This window comes from Motacilla alba, chromosome 3 (genome assembly GCF_015832195.1).
Source record: "Motacilla alba alba isolate MOTALB_02 chromosome 3, Motacilla_alba_V1.0_pri, whole genome shotgun sequence".
NCBI classification, from domain to species: domain Eukaryota; kingdom Metazoa; phylum Chordata; class Aves; order Passeriformes; family Motacillidae; genus Motacilla; species Motacilla alba.
In genome coordinates this window covers 111,761,966-111,779,922 of record NC_052018.1, presented here as the reverse complement: position 1 = coordinate 111,779,922, position 17,957 = coordinate 111,761,966, and the positions used below count along the sequence as shown (strand labels likewise).

Below are 17,957 nucleotides of genomic sequence, written 5' to 3'. Positions count from 1 at the left end.
AAGATGATGCTGAAATTCATTATTTGAAGTTACAGTTTTTCCTGTGTTTCTTTTCACAGCCCACAATGCTTCAGTGGATTGAACTGTTAACAAAACAGTTTAATAACAGTCAGGCAGCTTGTGAAGTAAGTGACTTAGGAACTCAGCAAAGTACAAACCAACTTTCTATATATTGTTTAACTTTCCTGGAGGTTCGTATCCCTGGAATCTTTTGGACTATGAACTGCTGTATTTGGTATATTTGTGCTCTGTGAGATGAAATTCATCCTCTCTGATTACTGCAGATCCTGGGGAATGACTTAACTTTTATTTGCAGAAACCTCTCTTGAGACCACAGGCCAAAACCATTTTGTCACTGGAATAAGAGAGAGCCAGTGTCACAAACTCTTTAGTTGATTAATTTTTACATAGTGATTTGTGTAATGAAGACCTGCTTAAATTAATTCACACAAGAGACACGGAAAGACAAAGAATTTGCTGTGGTCTTGCTGAAAGCAATTTTGAGATACTGAAGAAAAGTTTTGAGAGTGTTTCTGTGATAATTGAAATGTACAAGGAGCCTAGCATAGCCTGTGTCCTGCCTTAGACTTTATTCAGTAGCAAGGAGTTAAATCCATGATGCTTTTATAAATTGATTCAAAGCTGATAAATTATGTGACATTCAGTATTTGGCTGTACAGTTGTCTCAGTGGGGTGTAGTCCTGAGATGTTTGGGTGAAGACATTTAATGTAGTAAAGAATACTCAAGTACATTTAAAAGTAAGAATGTTGATCCTTCATTTTAAACTTTCCTTGTGACTCAGACAAAATTCTGGGATTGTCTTTCCTTGTGACTCAGACAGAATTCTGGGATTGAGAAGACTGAGCTGTATTATTTGCTGAGTCTGACTTGGAATGAGTCAATCTCTGTTAGTTTTACACTTTTTGGGTCTCTGGAAGCCATGAGGCTTTTCCACATGTTAAAATGCAGAAGTGATCTAACTTGGGAAGCTCTGTTTAATCCCATCACTCTTCCACGAGATTCTTCAGGTTATGCTTTTTTGTAAGCGTAGTTTTTATGCTGTTGACATCACTTTGCAGGATAAGTGTGTTCTTCCAGGTAATTTTCTAATGGCATGCAGAGCACAGGGATAAGAAGATGCCAGATATAAATTTATATTGCTATTTACTGCTATTGATCTTTATTTCTTTATTCCTTCGTGCACAGAAGACTTTTAGATTTGAAGAATTTTAGATTTCCCTTGGATTAAAACTTGCCTATTCCTTAATAATAGTAACATCGATTTCTCTTCAGACTTTAATATCATGCAAAAAAGAAGATTGGACTAGAGCAAGTGTGGAACAAAACTAACACAGTATGTATCTTCTGCAGTGGTTTTTGGATCGTATGGCTGATGATGATTGGTGGCCAATGCAGATTCTAATAAAGTGTCCCAATCAGATTGTGAGGCAGGTAAGAAAAAAGTTCCTTTCCAAGTCAGGTGACTGCTTGAGCCGTGACCAGCAGCAGACAGTTCTGGGGGCTGTGGTTCTGACAGTTTCAGTAATACCTGTACTTGTCTGGAGATATTTGGCCATGGGAGTGTTACTGTTTGAACAACCCCAGCACAGCTGTACAGGCAGGATCACTAAATCACAGCAGGTGCAAATTAAGGCTTCTGCGACTCCCTCTTGATCTCTACAAAGCTGAAAACTTTACATTACAAAATTGGGGTTTTTTCTTAATTAATTCAACAACAGTTCATCAAGCTCTGCTGTCAGAAAACAAAAAAAAATCAAGCTGTTTACATTCAGTACTTCTCACAGCTCCAGTTTGTAACTTCTGTGGTAAATTTTTGTGAGTAAGGGTAATTTTACAGTATTATGCCACAAAGCTTTGTTAATAACCCTTTCCTGGAAATACTTAAAAAAACCTCTATATTAGTAGGATTTGGACATTCACAAATCCAACTATTAATAGTGTCACTTACAAGTACTTCTTTGCAGGTTGTTAAGGAATAACTTTAACAGTCACTTTATGTCACCTGAATTCTTCAGTTGGATTTCTGGCTATTAAAGTGGTGTTTCCATGCAGACCCATACATAGTTTTTGGATGCAATGCATCAGTGAAAGAATATATTTCATGGGAAAACTCTCTGCAAGGTCTTAGGCAAAGTCTTCTCTCATGAATACTTTACAAAATAAAAATTACTGGAAGGAATTTCCTTCAAATTTTCACATGAATTCCTATGAGCCAGCAGCAAAATTAAAAAACATCTTGCCAAAGTATCAAAATGTTTCAGGCAGTAGAGATAGAAGGAAAAAAGTAGAGTCACTTTCAGTGCACACCAATATGAAAGGCTGGGTTTAGGGTTCCTCCAGATCCTGAGATCTGTTCATCAAACCCAGGTTTGGCTCTGCTGTTAAAATTCCATCTCAGCTTTGTCTTCAAACTTTGAAGCTGTGAGGAGCTGGCAGTGGGACTTGGAGACAGAATATTCTTTGCTTAGGAGTGGCACACTGCCCCTTTTGTGGAGGACTGGAGGTGTGCAGCTCACTGCCTGCTCTCTTTGCAGATGTTCCAGCGCTTGTGTATCCACGTGATCCAGAGGCTGAGGCCAGTGCATGCACACCTTTACCTGCAGCCAGGAATGGAAGACTGGTAAAAGAAACCCCCTGCCAACTTCTGTTCATTGCTGCAGCTGCTTTTACTGATGAGTCACTCAAAACACTCATGTAAAGCTGCAATAGTGCTGATTGTTCTTCGTTATTCTCCCAACCTGCTGGGATTTGTAGGGTTGCAAAGGGCAGTGTCGAGTGCTTTGAAACATTTCCTCCCTTAGAGTAGATTTTCAGCGTGGCCTTTGTTTTTCCTATCACTTCGACACTGCAAGTGTAAATCTCACTGCTCAGACTTGAGAATCCTTCTGTGAATTGGATCTGGAGGCACAAAGGTGGAAGTTTTTATTTGTACATCCTGTACAAGAATTTGGAGATCAGAGTTGAATCCTATAACTAAATTATAGGTTTTGTCAGAAAGGAGGAAGAGCCCTCTTGGATTCTCCTTTGCTCTGCTTATTATCAAGAAAACTATCACTTCACCTCCAGTTATGAAACACTTAAACTCTTTTGATACATGATGGGAAGAAAAAAGTGGTTTTTCTTCACCTCTTGTGTTAAAGTTGTGATTGTGATAATAAATTTTCCCCAGAGCAGAAATGGCAGAGTTAGTGATAACTATGCTGCCATATCAAAATTCAGGACATGAAGATACAATTTTCATGGCAACAAGTAGAATTTAATTTGCTTTGCAAACCTTACTTGTGTCTCTGACTTGGCTTTGTTCAGTGACAAGGTCCAGCCTTGAGCAGATGTCTGAGGCTGAAATTCTCCTTAAGTAGCTGCATGAATCCAGTGAAAAGCAGATCTGTACTTTCCATTTCAGGAGTGGGATTTTGGGCTGGAAAATGACCATATATGATGCAGAGTTAATGTTGAGTGTGTCTGAGGTTGAAGGTGGATGTTCTCTGCCTTGCCAGGGTGCTCTTGTGTTCAGGAGGGTGCCTTCCTTGATTCCATAGCTGTAATTGTATTCCCATTAAATTCAACAAGCAAATCAAGAGGATGATTTTAAGTAGGAGATCCCCAGTACTGTTCTTCTGAGAGTTCTTTTCCTGAGCAGCATCTTGACTCACTGATTTGATGAACTCCTCAGCATTTCAAGTGCCTGGTGCTGCCTTAGGTTGGGCTGGTTGTTTCCCAGGCTGTGGCTGAGGGGTGATGAGGGCAGGAGTTTTGGCGAATGGCCGTGTTTGCACGGCGTGACCCTGTGCTCTGCGTGCAATACCCACCGTGGCTGTTGTCGCTGGCAGCTCCGATGACATGGACGGGCCCGTGGAGGACATCGGCAGCCGCTCGTGCGTCACGCGCTTCGTGAAGACGCTGCTGTCCATCATGGAGCACGGCGTCAAGCCCCACAGCAAGCACCTCACCGAGTACTTCGCCTTCCTCTACGAGTTTGCCAAAATGGGAGAGGAGGAGGTGGGTGTGGCCTCGGCTTTGGGCAGGTGCTGGTGCCTGTGCACAAATGGCTTCTCAAGTAATCCCGTGCCTGCGTTTTTCAGAGCCAGTTCTTGCTCTCTCTGCAAGCCATATCCACCATGGTCCACTTCTACATGGGAACCAAAGGGCCTGAGAACGTAAGTTTGATCTTTCCTGTTTTGCATCTGTGAGCATTACTGCTGTATCTTGACTCATCTTTCAGCTGTTGCATTGAAATTGCTTCAGTTACACAATTTTTTTCAATGTTTAAGTGAATATAATATTTTTTAAAATATGTTGAATTGACTAATATGGTTTAGTATAGAAATAGGCACTGAGTAAAAGCAATTAAAGTTGCCCTTAACTTGGTGCTAATGGTGATGCTATTAACAATTGATTACTTACTCCTATTGTACAACTTAGGTTCTTAAATTTACCTGCTTTTTTTGGTAAATAGACCATACCTTCAGCCAGCCTACCTCTTGCATTTGTAGATACAGTTTTGCTTGTGCAAAGTGAATGTTTCCGTGTGAAAGTCAGTTGATTGGATCCTTACCTGGTTTGGTTCATGTGAGCTGATGAAGTTGTTTGCTATAAAGGACAGGGTAATGCAGAGACCTTTGAAATGAAGGCACAGAATGTCCACACTGAAGTTCTCTGGTTTTTCCTTAGCCCCAGGTGGAAGTGCTTTCTGAGGAAGAAGGGGAGGAGGAGGAGGAAGAGGAAGATATCCTTTCTTTAGCGGAAGAGAAATACAGGCCTGCTGCACTTGAAAAGATGATTGCCCTGATTGCTCTTCTGGTGGAACAGTCTCGCTCAGAAAGGCAAGAGCTCCTGGAAAAACAGAATCAGTTTAGAATTTATAGTTCAGAAAGGAGTCAGAGATTTTGTGGGTTTGTCTGAGGGTTTTATTGTGGGCTCTTTTAGCAGCATAAATAAGCTTGTATATGAGCCCATTATATTTTTAATGACTTAAAAAGGAACTGTCATTGTTGACCAAATGAAAGACTTGGGTTAAATACTTGAACACGTTCAAGTGTCCACATTTGGTTTTCTTTTTTTATCTCAGTCAAGTACAGCTTTTTTTTTGTTGTTCAGTTTTACATCAACACCTCTATTGTCTCTTGTTTATTGTGATACTGAAGGATATGAACTAACCTATCGTGGCTATCATGGAAGTAAAATGATCTTTTTTTTTTCTGTATTTTAGGCATTTGACCTTGTCACAAAACGACATGGCAGCACTGACAGGAGGAAAGGTAATCAAGTTAAAAATGGCTGCTACAGCCTCCCCAGCCCTCTGTGCTGTGTAGCTGTAGGCAGTGAACTGGATCTGCTTGTTTGTTGCAGGGTTTCCCTTTTTTATTCCAACATATCCGTGATGGGATCAACATCAGGCAAACCTGCAACCTCATTTTCAGCCTGTGCCGCTACAACAATCGCCTTGCAGAGCACGTGAGTAGCAGGGACCTGGAGCTCTCCTGGGAAATCCCCTCTAATCAGTCTCGTGGGCTAATTGTTATTATTTTAACTGAATAAACACAAGTCTGAGTGAGTTTTGTGTGTTTTCCTTTCCAGATTGTGTCCATGCTGTTCACGTCTATAGCAAAGCTGACTCCTGAGGTATGTAAACACACCACCTGTCTAGTAAATAATCGGTGGTCATGATTTCCTGGTTTAAATCACAGAAATAATCCTTTGCTCATCAAAAATCTTGCATGGAAGATGCAAGTCTTTGTGCCATTGAATGAAGTCTAACTGCACTGTTTGTGAAGTTTCACAAAACAGAAATTTGCTGTGCCACTTAGGATGAAAGTTTTATTCAAATCAAATAACATTTCTGGATTCTCCACCCATATGAATTTCTTTTGAAAAGTTGGTAACATTTAAGTATTGTGTGCAAGAATAAGTGGAGATAATTACTTATTATCAGACTCTTCGAGATTTGGGGCACTGTTTTGCAGTTCTGTGCTGGCAAACACATTTCTCATTCAGAGTAAATTCCTGCCCTGGTAATAACAGAAATACTCAGAGTTCCAAATGGATTCCAGATGCAAAATATATATAATTATAGCTGGAACCACTTTGTTGAAATGTTGTTAAAAGCTGGATGAGTCTTGGCAGTGTAAAACCTCAAAATGGGATGCTTTTGGATAAACTTCCCAGGATCCATATTCCATGTTATGTAAATACATAAAAATAATAACTTAGCTGAGCTAGTGATATAAACCAGGATAAATTGGTGAATTCTTCAACAATGGGCAGCTTGATTCTTTCATTTTTGCAGAATAATGTCTATATTTCCTGTAATAAATACGTACATACATATATATATATATTTCCTGTAACTTCTCCTAGACTGATCCTGTCTCATATGATCCTCTTGCTTTGCACTGACTGTAACCAGTGGCTTAATTTATAGATATTTGTGGATTATGTACAGATTAAATAGTAAGGGATTAAAGTATTAGAAATGTTCTTGTCTGAAGTTCATAGAAATCTTACAGACATTGGGATTTTTTAAAAATACTCTTTAAGAAAAGTGGATGAAATTAAGTAGATGAAATCGGATATTTTTGCCTTTTCTGCATTACAGGCAGCCAATCCTTTTTTCAAATTGCTCACCATGCTCATGGAATTTGCTGGTGGACCTCCAGGAATGCCACCCTTTGCTTCTTACATTCTGCAGAGGATATGGGAGGTACAATATGTAAAATAAAACAGAAGCTAAATTGTCTTTCTCTTGTTGGTTCTTTTATGTCTCTTTTGCATTTTGTTGTCATCCTTCCTGCATCAGTCCATGATTTTTTAATTATCATTCCTCTTCTGAATAAACAGCGACAGCCAATAAACATTAAAAAGTTCTATTGTAACTTAATGGCTCTTTCAGTTTAAATTCAAATTTTAGTTTAATGAGAAATTAATTGATTCATAATAAGGGCCTAGAATGCTTTTTCTAGACAAATTCCACATTGTTTTCTCAGTTATCCTTTTGCAAGGCCTGTAAAATGTTTCAACACCCATCATTTGGTTTTGGGGTTTTTTTGGCCTTTATGTACAGACTCCTTGAATATTCATTTGACATTTTTGGTTCTCTGTAAAATGTCCATTAACACTTCTAATGCATAAAATAGAGCCAGATCAGTCTGCTGGATAATTGCTGTGTGCAGACCAACCTTGCATGTGTTTCCAAATGAGAGAGACTTCTTAACCAAATTGGCGCAGGGATGAATTCCTTCATCTGAGCCACAGATGACCATTAAAGCTTTCTCTTCACCTGCTGCTCTCTGTGTTCCCAGTACAATTCACTGTCTTCATTCCTGGCTGGGAACAGCATGGCCAGCCTGGAGACTGCTGAGGACCAGCTCATTCCTTTCATTCCCTTTGGAAATGGGGCTGGAGCACTGTGGGAGGGGACATGGGTTGCTGTTCCAAAGGGTTCCTCCTGCTCAGGAGCAGCTGTAGGATCTCAGGTGATGCCAGTGATGTGATGAATGAGCTGTAACTGCTGCACCTCAGGTAAAGGGAGGTCAAATGGCACATCTCAAGGGCCACAGTGACACCCAGCTGGTGTCACGGGCCCAGGGATATAAATTGTGCAGGCAGGGATTGAGACCCAGCAGTGAATGCACAGATGTGGGGTCTCCAATCTCCTTCTACAGCCTCCAGCTTCTGGAAGTCATTAAAAAGTGATTGAGCTCTGCAGACACTGAGAAATGATTGTCTCTTTCTTGGACATTCCCTCCAGCCATTACCCAGGAAACCTGACAGAGCAATTTGTCATTTCTAAATAAAGGGACGAGATTGTTCTTAAGGTGTTTATTTTTAAAATGAGATTAAAATTTTATAAGCAGAGTTATGGTGGTGTCAGCTGCTCATATTCTTCAGGTGGAGTAGGGGAACTGGGAACAACTTCAGCAATCCAGTTACTACCTCTGGTTCCTGAGGGTAAAACTACTTCTTGTCTGGGCACTTGGGCCTTGAGGTAGAAAGAAAGTAGTTTTAAAAAACTAACAGAAGAACAAACAACATTTATTGGCCTCATGTCAACAGATTTCCAGCTACACAGAGCCAGAAAAGCACAGGAAGCGTCATTTTCTCCTTATTCTCTCAAGGTTTGCACAACAGCACTCGTTTTCCTTTGGAAAGTACTGGATGAATTTATTCCTTGAAATTGTATATTCAATAAAAAATGAGTAGCAGTTACCCTCAGCATGAAGCTGTATGAACATCTTTGCATATAGTTTATTTTCTTTTGATGTAACTTATAAAAATACTGATTCGGTGTTAAGGCTTTGTGTTAGATATTCTTAAAAAATACTTGTCTATAAAGACAAGGTTGTTCCATCTTGATGCTTAATATTTCAACTCCTAAATATGCAGAAAGAATAGGCAGAGTAATTTCCTGGGCTTAGACTGAACTTTCAGAACTGTGAACAAGGTTCAGAAGCACAAACCAGTGAAATTTAATAAGGTTTTCTGTGTGTGCAGAGCAGCTCAGTCTTGCAGGTGCTTTGATAGCCCTAAGTGATTTTAAAAAGAAACGTTGAAAGTGATTTTCGGGGTTTCTAACACAATCAGTGCATAGAAGGAAGATTAATGTATTCCTTTTGGTTTTCCCCCTCTCCTTCAGGTGATTGAGTACAACCCCTCGCAGTGCCTGGACTGGCTGGCTGTGCAAACCCCTCGCAACAAACTCGCTCACAGCTGGGTCCTGCAGAACATGGAGAACTGGGTTGAACGTTTCCTCCTGGCACACAACTACCCTCGAGTGAGAACTTGTAAGTGGATTTTAATTGGAGAAAATTGGTCACCTCTTGCAGGGAGTTGCATGCTCCTGTGTTTGTCTCTTCTTCCTTTTCCAGTTGTTTTAGAATTACTGGGTTTTAAAATCTTGGGGTAGCTGTGGTGCCTCATGCAGAGGTGTTACCAGTTTTGATGAAAAACCTTGAATGATACATTGGTAGGTTCTTTATTTTAAGAGGTTAATGTGCAAGGTCCAGGAAGAGCTAAAGAAGGAAGAGGGGTCATTCCAGAGGTTTTCCATCACGTGGCTGTACAGTAGGTGGGAGGAGTACATGTGTTTTCTTCCAGAGGAATCTCCAGCTGGGTCCTTTGAACTTGTGGATCAAGGAGAAGCCATCTGTGCTTTCTCCCAGATTCCAGGGTATCCTGGCTCTCTGGTTTGTCCTGCTGGGAATCACATTGTCACATTGCCAGAGAACACTTTCAGCCTTCCCTGTGTCCATTTTTTAAACAAAGGAGGCTCCGCAGTACAGGCCACTGACCTTTACCGTGTTTCTGTGGCCGAGGGAGATGGCAAAGCTGGAGGTACAGCTTTGCAACAGGCTGCAGTTGTAAACATCTCTGAGGAGGGAATGACCTCTTGATTGAGCAATGGACAACTTCAGCCATGGAAAACCTCTGGGATGCATTGTGTGATGGGATCTGGGATCACACTGTGTGGTGGGATGCATTGTTCAGGGAGAACCAGGCAGCAGACAGGGATGTAGGTGGCACATCCCAGCACCGCTTTTATTGTGCTTTGTGCTACTCTTATCCACTTGGGTTTTTTTCTAGTGTGGATACAGTAATGCCAGCTTCTCTAAAATGCTTTGAAATCTGTAAATGGAGCGCGGGGTGCACTTGAATTGCTGTTTACGTGGCTGTTAAGCAGGTATGTCACTGTCAGAGGCGTAACAAATCTGTTTTTATTTGAAGCTGCAGCCTATCTCTTGGTGTCGCTTATTCCAAGCAATTCCTTCCGTCAGATGTTCCGATCGACCCGCTCTTTGCACATCCCCACGCGGGACCTGCCCCTCAGCCCCGACACCACAGTAGTTCTGCACCAGGTCTACAACGTGCTCCTGGGCCTGCTCTCACGAGCCAAGCTCTACGTCGACGCCGCCGTGCACGGCACCACCAAGCTGGTGCCCTACTTCAGTTTCATGACGTACTGCTTGATCTCCAAAACCGAGAAGCTCATGTTCTCCACTTACTTCATGGACTTGTGGAACCTCTTCCAGCCCAAGCTCTCGGAGCCGGCCATCGCCACCAACCACAACAAGCAGGCCCTGCTGTCCTTCTGGTACAACGTGTGCGTGGACTGTCCCGAGAACGTGCGCCTTATCGTGCAGAACCCCGTGGTGACCAAGAACATTGCCTTCAATTACATCCTCGCGGACCACGACGACCAGGATGTGGTGCTCTTCAACCGCGGCATGCTGCCCGCCTACTACGGCATCCTGCGCCTGTGCTGCGAGCAGTCGCCTGCCTTCACCAGGCAGCTGGCTTCTCACCAGAACATCCAGTGGGCCTTCAAGAACCTCACCCCTCACGCCAGTCAGTACCCAGGAGTAAGTGACCCACGCCACCGCGCGCCAGTCCCTCGTTCCCGGGTCCCCTCCCACCCGGTGTCTCTTGTAACTTAACGCGCCCGGTGGCGAAAGCGTTGCGTGCGGGTTTCCTGGTGGAAGTAATCCGTGTCTTTAGACTTTAGGGGGGATTGGCTTGGGTTCTCCTTGCTGCGTAGCAGCTGGAGAGCAGTTGTTGTTTCCTGGGAGCAGGCACTGGTGTTTCCACTGTTCAGTATTCCATCCTAGTCATAAGAAACAAGGAATAAGCTTTGATGGTGGTCCCTAGGAAGGAGGTTGCATTATAACGAAGGTGGAGGAATTGCCGGTTTCCTTCCTTGCCTTCAGCTTCTGGAATAGGGCCAAGACTTATCCTGTTGCTTTCCAGGGGAGGACAGCCTGGTGCTCCCCTTGGGAACGCCCAGGTGTCTTTGGCAGACCTGGGAGTTGTGCTGTCAGTGACACAGTGACACCACAGAGAGCAGGTGCTGGGTAGAGTAGGCTGTGTGTGATGCTCAAACAACAGAGGCTGCAAGAGACAGCAGGCCTGGGTGGGAATGATGACAGTGAATACTGCTTTGGGATCCTTTGGGGTGTGCAGGGACACCAAGGGTACAAAGCTTCCCATCACTGTGGAGAGGAGGAGGATGCAGGGAATCTTCCATATTGAACTTCTGCCTAGATCAGCTCACGGGGAAATTTTACATCTGACGGTCCCATTGCTCTCCTCGCCGGCATCTCCCCTCAGAAGTCTCAGTTTGTCTGGCAAGGGACCTGAGTTACTCCACCGTGTTTGGTGTTTGCCAGGCATGTGGGACTGCAGCAGGGTTTGGCACAAGCAGCTTTCTCAATGTTTGGTCCCAGGGATGGGGTTTTCAGATTGCTTTGTACATATATATATATGTGACACATGTACATTACATACACATAAATGCAACAGTGAGCTGTGCTCTTACAAGCATCAGAACATCTAATTTTATACCTTTGAAAGAAAGTCTGAATGGTACAGTCTGAGTACAGAGAGCTGACTCTAACCAAGTATTTCTGTGTGTTTCAGGCAGTAGAAGAGCTGTTTAACCTCATGCAGCTGTTTGTAGCTCAGAGGCCAGACATGAGAGAGGAGGAGATAGAGGACATAAAGCAATTTAAGAAAACCACCATAAGCTGCTACCTGCGCTGCTTGGACGGACGCTCTTGTTGGACGACTCTCATAAGGTACAGCCCTGTGCTCACCCGCAGCTCCGCTGGAATTCCATCCCCAGCCTCCCCCCACGAGCAGAGCTGGAGTTCCCCTGCTCCTGTTGGCAGTTGTTACTTTGGAGCAGAAATGTGATGTAGCAGTTGTGCCTGTGGGACAGTTTTATTGTATGGTGTCTTCAAAGAGTGTTCCATTTCTCTCTTAGGAGGTAGCGCTGAAAGCGCTGCTGGGGCATTCTCAGCAGAGCTGTAAATTGCCTGTGCATGTAGGTCAGGGCTGGGGTTTAAATGGAGCTGTTGGTGCACTGAAAGGCTCGTGGAAAGGACAGGCTGTGTTACCTGGAGGGGCTGCGTGCACTCACCTGGCACTGACCTGTCACAGAGCGCAGCCACGTTGTCCCAAATCATCTTTATGTTGAAAGAAAGCATTCATTAGCATAATGCTCATAATGCTTTCCTTTCTCTTCTGCTGGACGCATAAAATACTCTGATAAAAATGTTTTCAGGCATTTAAAAGGCCAAACAGATGCTTGAGTGAATCTATGTAAATGCATCATTTAAGAAGCATAAACTTCTGTCATTTCAAGTACATAATTTTCCACATTTTTGCAGGGGTTGTATGGGATATATTTCTGTAAAGGTTATATATAAATTACTTTCCATAACATAAAGGAGGTTGATGGCAGAAGCATTTTTAAATTAAAAAGGGGGGGAGGGGGGTAACGATGAGAAGAATCACTTTATTTTGTGGTTTCTTTCTTCTTTAGTGATTATTTTCCAAAATAACAGCGTAACAATTTTAAGCTTGGGATGTGATTTTCAGTGTTCTGGATGTTTGGATTTTTTTCCTAGTGCCTTCAGAATATTATTAGAATCTGATGAAGACAGACTTCTTGTTGTTTTCAATAGAGGATTGATTCTGATGACTGAGGTAATTACTTTGTTATTTAATTATAGCAAACATCTCACCCTGGTACTTCCCCTGTCAGCTTTAATAAGATTTCTTTTTAGTACTAAAAAGATCAGGAAATTGTTTGTCTGCTTCTCAGGACAAAGGGAAAACCACCAACAGATTATGCTGAGAGAAATAAATGTATGCTTTTTTTGTGTAATTTCTTTTGTTACAGGTAGTTGAGAAGGAATGGCTGAGTGCAGTCACACAGTTGTTAGTAGTTAAAAAGTGTTAAGGCAACAGGTTAAAAACCAGAAATAACTTATAGGATACTCAGCTGCAGTCGTGGTTAATACTTCTGACCCTTCTTTCAGGCCCTCCTGAGGCAGCTCTCCTTTTCTTTCCCACCTGTTGTGCCTTTGTTTTGCAAGGAGAGGTCTGAAACCCATAAACTCCATTTCTTTCTGATGGAACTAAACCTAAAACACATTTCTGGAGCACATCTAATTGTTGTAAATGAGGATTTGGTCCATGAGACCAGAATTATTTCAAAATTGAATGGAAAAAAAAAAAAAGAAATAATGCACCTCTGAAATGGATGCAGTTGGAATGTCAGGCCCCTGGTCCCAGCAGTGTCACTCTGCAGACCCACATGTCCTGATGGGTGGAACATCCTGGATTCCATTCACTGCTGTGACTGAGGTGGTGGATGAGAACCTGTGTTCATTGAAAGCACTGGCAGTGCTCCATGGGGCAGGATCCCTTTGAGGACAAGAAAAAAGCTGGGTGTGTTGGAGAAAGCATAAAACCAAGATTCAGTTCATTGCTGGCAGCTGTAGGATGGTGTATTCAGGAGAGATATTAAACTGTGTGCAAGACAAGTGGCTCAGAGGTAATTGTGGCTGTGCAGAAAATGGGATTTTGGAATGGGATTTTGACTGCAGGAGGGGGCAGCCAGCACAACTGGAAGTTGTCAGAAGGACTTGGAGCAAACATCTGTCAAGGATATTTTAGTCTGCCTTTAGCCCTGTGGCTGGACTGGATGATGCTTTCAGGTTGATTCCAGTCCCATTTTTATATGGTTTCTGTAAAAAATTCTTTTAACTCTTTTTATGTCACTGGTTTGCATTTTCTGGGAAAAAGTGTAGTAGAAAGAGCTGGAATTGCAGAAACAGTGCAGTGCTCTTTGAAAATGGAGTTTTCAGGAGCTTGTTATAAATATAAGGCTATAGATGAATTAATTGTAGTTAATTACTCCAGCATACCTGTTCCTTTTTGTTGTGAAAATACCTCCATCCAGTAAACTGGGTGTCAGAGGTCAGGAACTGGGCTATAAGGTTATCTATACATGAAATGTAAGTAAATCAAGGTACATACATAGATAATATATATAAAAATAATTTGGTTTAGCTTAGTTAGCCCTCATCCATACTAACAATGGATAATTAAGTTTGTGAAGAGTGTGTAATATAAAATGAATTTATCCTGTGTAAAACATTGCTTGAAATGAAATGAAATGAAATTGATGCTACTTTCCAGCTTGAGGTTAGCAGGCCTTATATTGTCACCTGTTGGCTGAAGTGTTTTGCCTGGAGACAACATTAAGGAGTTGTCACATCCAGGAAAGTTTTCCACTTAAGGGTGGCTGTGTGTCTTTTGTCTTCACTGTAATATAAAAGGGGCCTGGCAAGGGTTTGCATTCTAGGGGCTGAGGCTACTGTTCCTTTATCTTTCAAAGACCCCAGCAGATTAAATGTCTGCTCTTACATCCCATGCTGGAAGTTTTGCTGCTCGGAAATGAGTTGCTTTTCCTTCCCCATATTTCTATAAATCACAGATGCCCACAAGGTATAAAAGGAGCAGTAATTCATCTGATGTACAACCATATATCCTTCAGCAGCATTTTGAAAAATGACTGGCATCCATCTTAATCCTACCTTTTTTTCCCCAAATTCATATATCTGTCTGTCTTTGTGCACCTCTTGTAGCATTTGTCTGCTGGCTAAGGAAGTTTGGGATTACAGGGATATAAAAATACCGTGTCTCAAATGACACTTTGTTCACTGGGTTGTAGATAAAGGTGTGAAAACTTGGTAATTATTTTGAGCTGGTAACACAAACCTTTTACCTGGAAAACAAATGAAGAACTATGTAATTACATCCAACACCTTATCTTTTTTGAGTAAAAAATACATTATTTGAGCATAAAATGAATGTAAATCTATCTGCAGGATGAAAAGAGGAATACTGACAAGTACCTTAGTTTGGCAACATAAAGTTTTGGCTTTTTTTTTTCTTCTTCCCAGTCCTTTAACACGTTGCACATGATGTACCACGAGGCCACAGCCTGCCACGTGACTGGAGACCTGGTAGAGCTTCTGTCCATTTTCCTTTCGGTTCTGAAATCCACACGTCCCTACCTGCAAAGAAAAGGTTTGATTATAACTCTTGAAAGGATTATGCCTCTTGCTTCTAAATTAATTTTCCTCACCCAAACCCTAGTGGTTCTTCATGCTTACTACTGGTTTTTAAAACTTGCTGTACAGTAGAATATGTGTCTGTTAATGGATGTGAAATTGTTACTTCTTAAATTTCTTACTGACTTCATACCCAACTAGATTTCATACATTTAACAGCAGTAGACCAGTGAGATTTAACAAACTCCTAGATGCATTAAGACCATGGTGGAGGAAAAAGAGACTCCTGAGCAGTGAAATTCTGTGCTTTTTTTAACAAGCTTTTGAGCCATGAGCTAAGCAGCCTCCTGGGATGTTTGCATTGCAGATGTGAAGCAAGCTCTCATTCAGTGGCAGGAGCGGATTGAATTTGCCCACAAGCTCCTAACTCTGCTCAATTCCTACAGTCCTCCTGAGCTGAGAAATGCCTGCATTGGTAAGTCCTGGCCGTGCAGGACTGTCCTGCACAGGCCCTGCTGTGAGATGGAAATGCCACTTGCACAAGGGCTCTGCTAGAACCTAGAGGTCGGGATGGTTGGAGTGGTACTGTCAGCACCTCTGCTCTTACTCAGAGAGCTCTGGGTTTGTCAGCTTGCTTTGAATGTTCCTGTGGTCAGTCAAAGACTGGGGGCACAGAAAGCCAGGGGTCACTCTGTGACACTGATTTGCCACCTGATAAGGGGCATGACTGAGGAGTAGCTCCTCAGTTCAAGAGTCACTGAGTTTAGAGTCAAATCCCAAATCTGACATTAAAATTCAAACATGAACTAAAGCCCCCCTCAGAAGGGAGCGTGGAGACCAAGTTATTCTGAGAAGCAGCTTTTCCTGTTCGTTTTTATGATTCAGTACTGTGAAGTGCAGTAGTGGAACTAAAGCATAAATAGCTCGTGGAGAGGAATGGCTTTGCTTTTTAAAGTGTAGACACAGATAATACATACAAATGCCTCTCTTGCATTAGCTAGAGCTATTTCAGAAAGGCCCAGGTTTTTTCTACTGTAGACTTTTAAATATTATTTAATGGATTGCTGGTAGAGGCCTAACACCGTGTCCAAACCACCCTTCTTGTGTGTGATTTGTATGCATTTCCCCCTGGTTTGAGTATTTTCTCGTTGTCCTCCTGACTGCTGCTGGTTGCCATTTTCCAGGCGTCAGACGTGCTCTGTTAAAGAAGAAGCAAAGAGGGTAATTGTGCAGGGGTTCTCACTGTGCAGGCTGGCCCCTCCCTGGTGGTTGCTGCAGCACTGAGCAGGGTCTCTCCCTGGGGCAGAGGTGAAGGGAGTTGGGACAGAGTCAGGGGTGTCACTCAGGTGCTGCTCACGGCGGAGCTGCGGCAAAAGGGATACGAGAGAGAGTTTGCAAATGTATGAGCCTTGAATTGAACTGTTTGCTGTTAAGAAATAACAATTTGTAATAGCAAAAACAACTTTTTGTTTGTAGATGTCCTCAAGGAGCTTGTACTTTTAAGTCCTCATGATTTCCTACATACTCTGGTTCCATTTCTACAGCACAATCATTGTACATACCACCACAGTAATATCCCAAGTAGGTATTTCAGTGATTGTCTTTTGAAGTTCTCTTACACTATTATTACTCTATCGTGTTCCTTGCTGATGTCAAATATTGACCTTTTTAATATATCCCTATTTTATCCAAACTTACACTACAGTGTCTCTTGGACCTTATTTTCCATGTCGTGAAAATTTGAAATTAATAGGGGGGAAAAGCAATATTCGTCCTCCGCGTCCCGAGCTCAACATGTGCCTCTTGCCCACCATGGTGGAAGCCAGCAAGGTATGTAAACAAGTGGTCCTATAAAGAGTTATTTCTCTGTCGTTTTCCCATTTTTATAAAAGTATTGGCAGAATCCAGTAGCTCAGTGCATTTACCTTTTCTTTGCAAACAAAGCATAATTCTTCTTCAAGATGTGTTGTCCTCATATACTCCATTCTAGATGTGCACTTCAGAAGCACCATTTCCCTGCCCTTGGGGATACACAGCTTCATACTGCAGGCACCATAAGGGTTTGGGCCTTGTGGCAGATGAAAAAACCCATAGCACACATTTTGGTCGTTTCCCAGTCTGTCTGTGGCATTTGTAAAGGAAATTGAGGCACCACCCAGGGATTGTCTAGATGGGTTTCACACTGTTTTAATATTTCCAGACAGCCAAGGAGACCCCGCAGGTTCCATTAGAGTCCATTCAGCTGGGGCTGAGGCATAATCTGCTACTCGTTTGGGTAAAATCCAGTGCCTGAAATGTCATTAAGGGCTTTAAGTCTTTTCACTTGCCATTTTCCCTTCTGTGGGCTTCCTGATGAGATGCCAGCTTCGGTGGGGCTACTCCGTAGTGACTTGCCACATCCCGTTGTTACAGCTGCAGCAACGGTGGGATTCAGCTCACGTCACTTTGCCTATCTAAAAGGTCAGCATCCAGCTCTTCCTGGGGCTCTTCCGGGGCTCCTGGCCAGAAACAGTTACCCTGGGAAGGAGAGGAAGAGCTCCCCTCCTTTCTGTCCCAGGCACCTGAGCGTGGATGAGGCGAGTCCCTCTCCACGGCGTGCAGGGAGCAGCAGTGACGAGATTTTGGATAGCTAAAGTCAGGTCAGGTGAATCCCACCCGAAAAGGAATATGTATGGACAATCATTTGAAGCAGGAGAACTGGTTACTTGCTGTCCGGTAACTGTGGTTCTTCAAGATGCTTTGTCCACACAGATTCTGTGCTCCTCCTGCTGTGCTAATTCCGAGTCCTGTCCTAGGGGATTCTTAGGGGATTCTTAAGGAATTGAGTGGTGGTTGAAGCCGCCATACCCCTTGTGCCCTCAGGTACAGTGGTCGCAAGGACACACTGGGTGCAGGCACAGCCCCAGTGGACACAGCTATTCAGAAAGAATCCAATCTCCTGCACATGGGGCCTATGTGCACGTAGATGGGAATCTGTGTGGGCAACACATTTCGAAGAAGCACGGTTACTGTAGGGTAAGTAACCCTTCTTTTTTAAAGCTTTCAGAATGATGCTGTGTCTATTTGTGCACCATCAA

The 17,957-nt window shown here is 42.8% G+C and overlaps 1 protein-coding gene across 11 annotated transcripts in view; it reads left to right on the top strand.

Moving 5' to 3' along the window:
• The window catches only part of USP34 (ubiquitin specific peptidase 34), a 112,778-nt gene that overhangs the window by 90,134 nt on the left and 4,687 nt on the right, over positions 1-17,957 (top strand). For 4 of the 11 annotated variants that reach the window (XM_038132817.1, XM_038132818.1, XM_038132816.1 and 1 more), the window contains exons 57-75: positions 60-191; positions 1,373-1,453; positions 2,557-2,642; positions 3,853-4,021; positions 4,105-4,179; positions 4,694-4,845; positions 5,232-5,280; positions 5,372-5,476; positions 5,600-5,644; positions 6,618-6,722; positions 8,655-8,802; positions 9,743-10,377; positions 11,432-11,589; positions 12,424-12,502; positions 14,770-14,896; positions 15,248-15,355; positions 16,357-16,461; positions 16,586-16,710; positions 17,743-17,895. In XM_038132817.1, coding sequence (XP_037988745.1) covers positions 60-191; positions 1,373-1,453; positions 2,557-2,642; positions 3,853-4,021; positions 4,105-4,179; positions 4,694-4,845; positions 5,232-5,280; positions 5,372-5,476; positions 5,600-5,644; positions 6,618-6,722; positions 8,655-8,802; positions 9,743-10,377; positions 11,432-11,589; positions 12,424-12,502; positions 14,770-14,896; positions 15,248-15,355; positions 16,357-16,461; positions 16,586-16,710; positions 17,743-17,895 — 2,637 coding nt within the window. The remainder of the gene's footprint in view (positions 1-59; positions 192-1,372; positions 1,454-2,556; positions 2,643-3,852; positions 4,022-4,104; positions 4,180-4,693; positions 4,846-5,231; positions 5,281-5,371; positions 5,477-5,599; positions 5,645-6,617; positions 6,723-8,654; positions 8,803-9,742; positions 10,378-11,431; positions 11,590-12,423; positions 12,503-14,769; positions 14,897-15,247; positions 15,356-16,356; positions 16,462-16,585; positions 16,711-17,742; positions 17,896-17,957) is intronic. The other 7 variants (XM_038132827.1, XM_038132820.1, XM_038132824.1 and 4 more) reach the window with 5 other exon arrangements.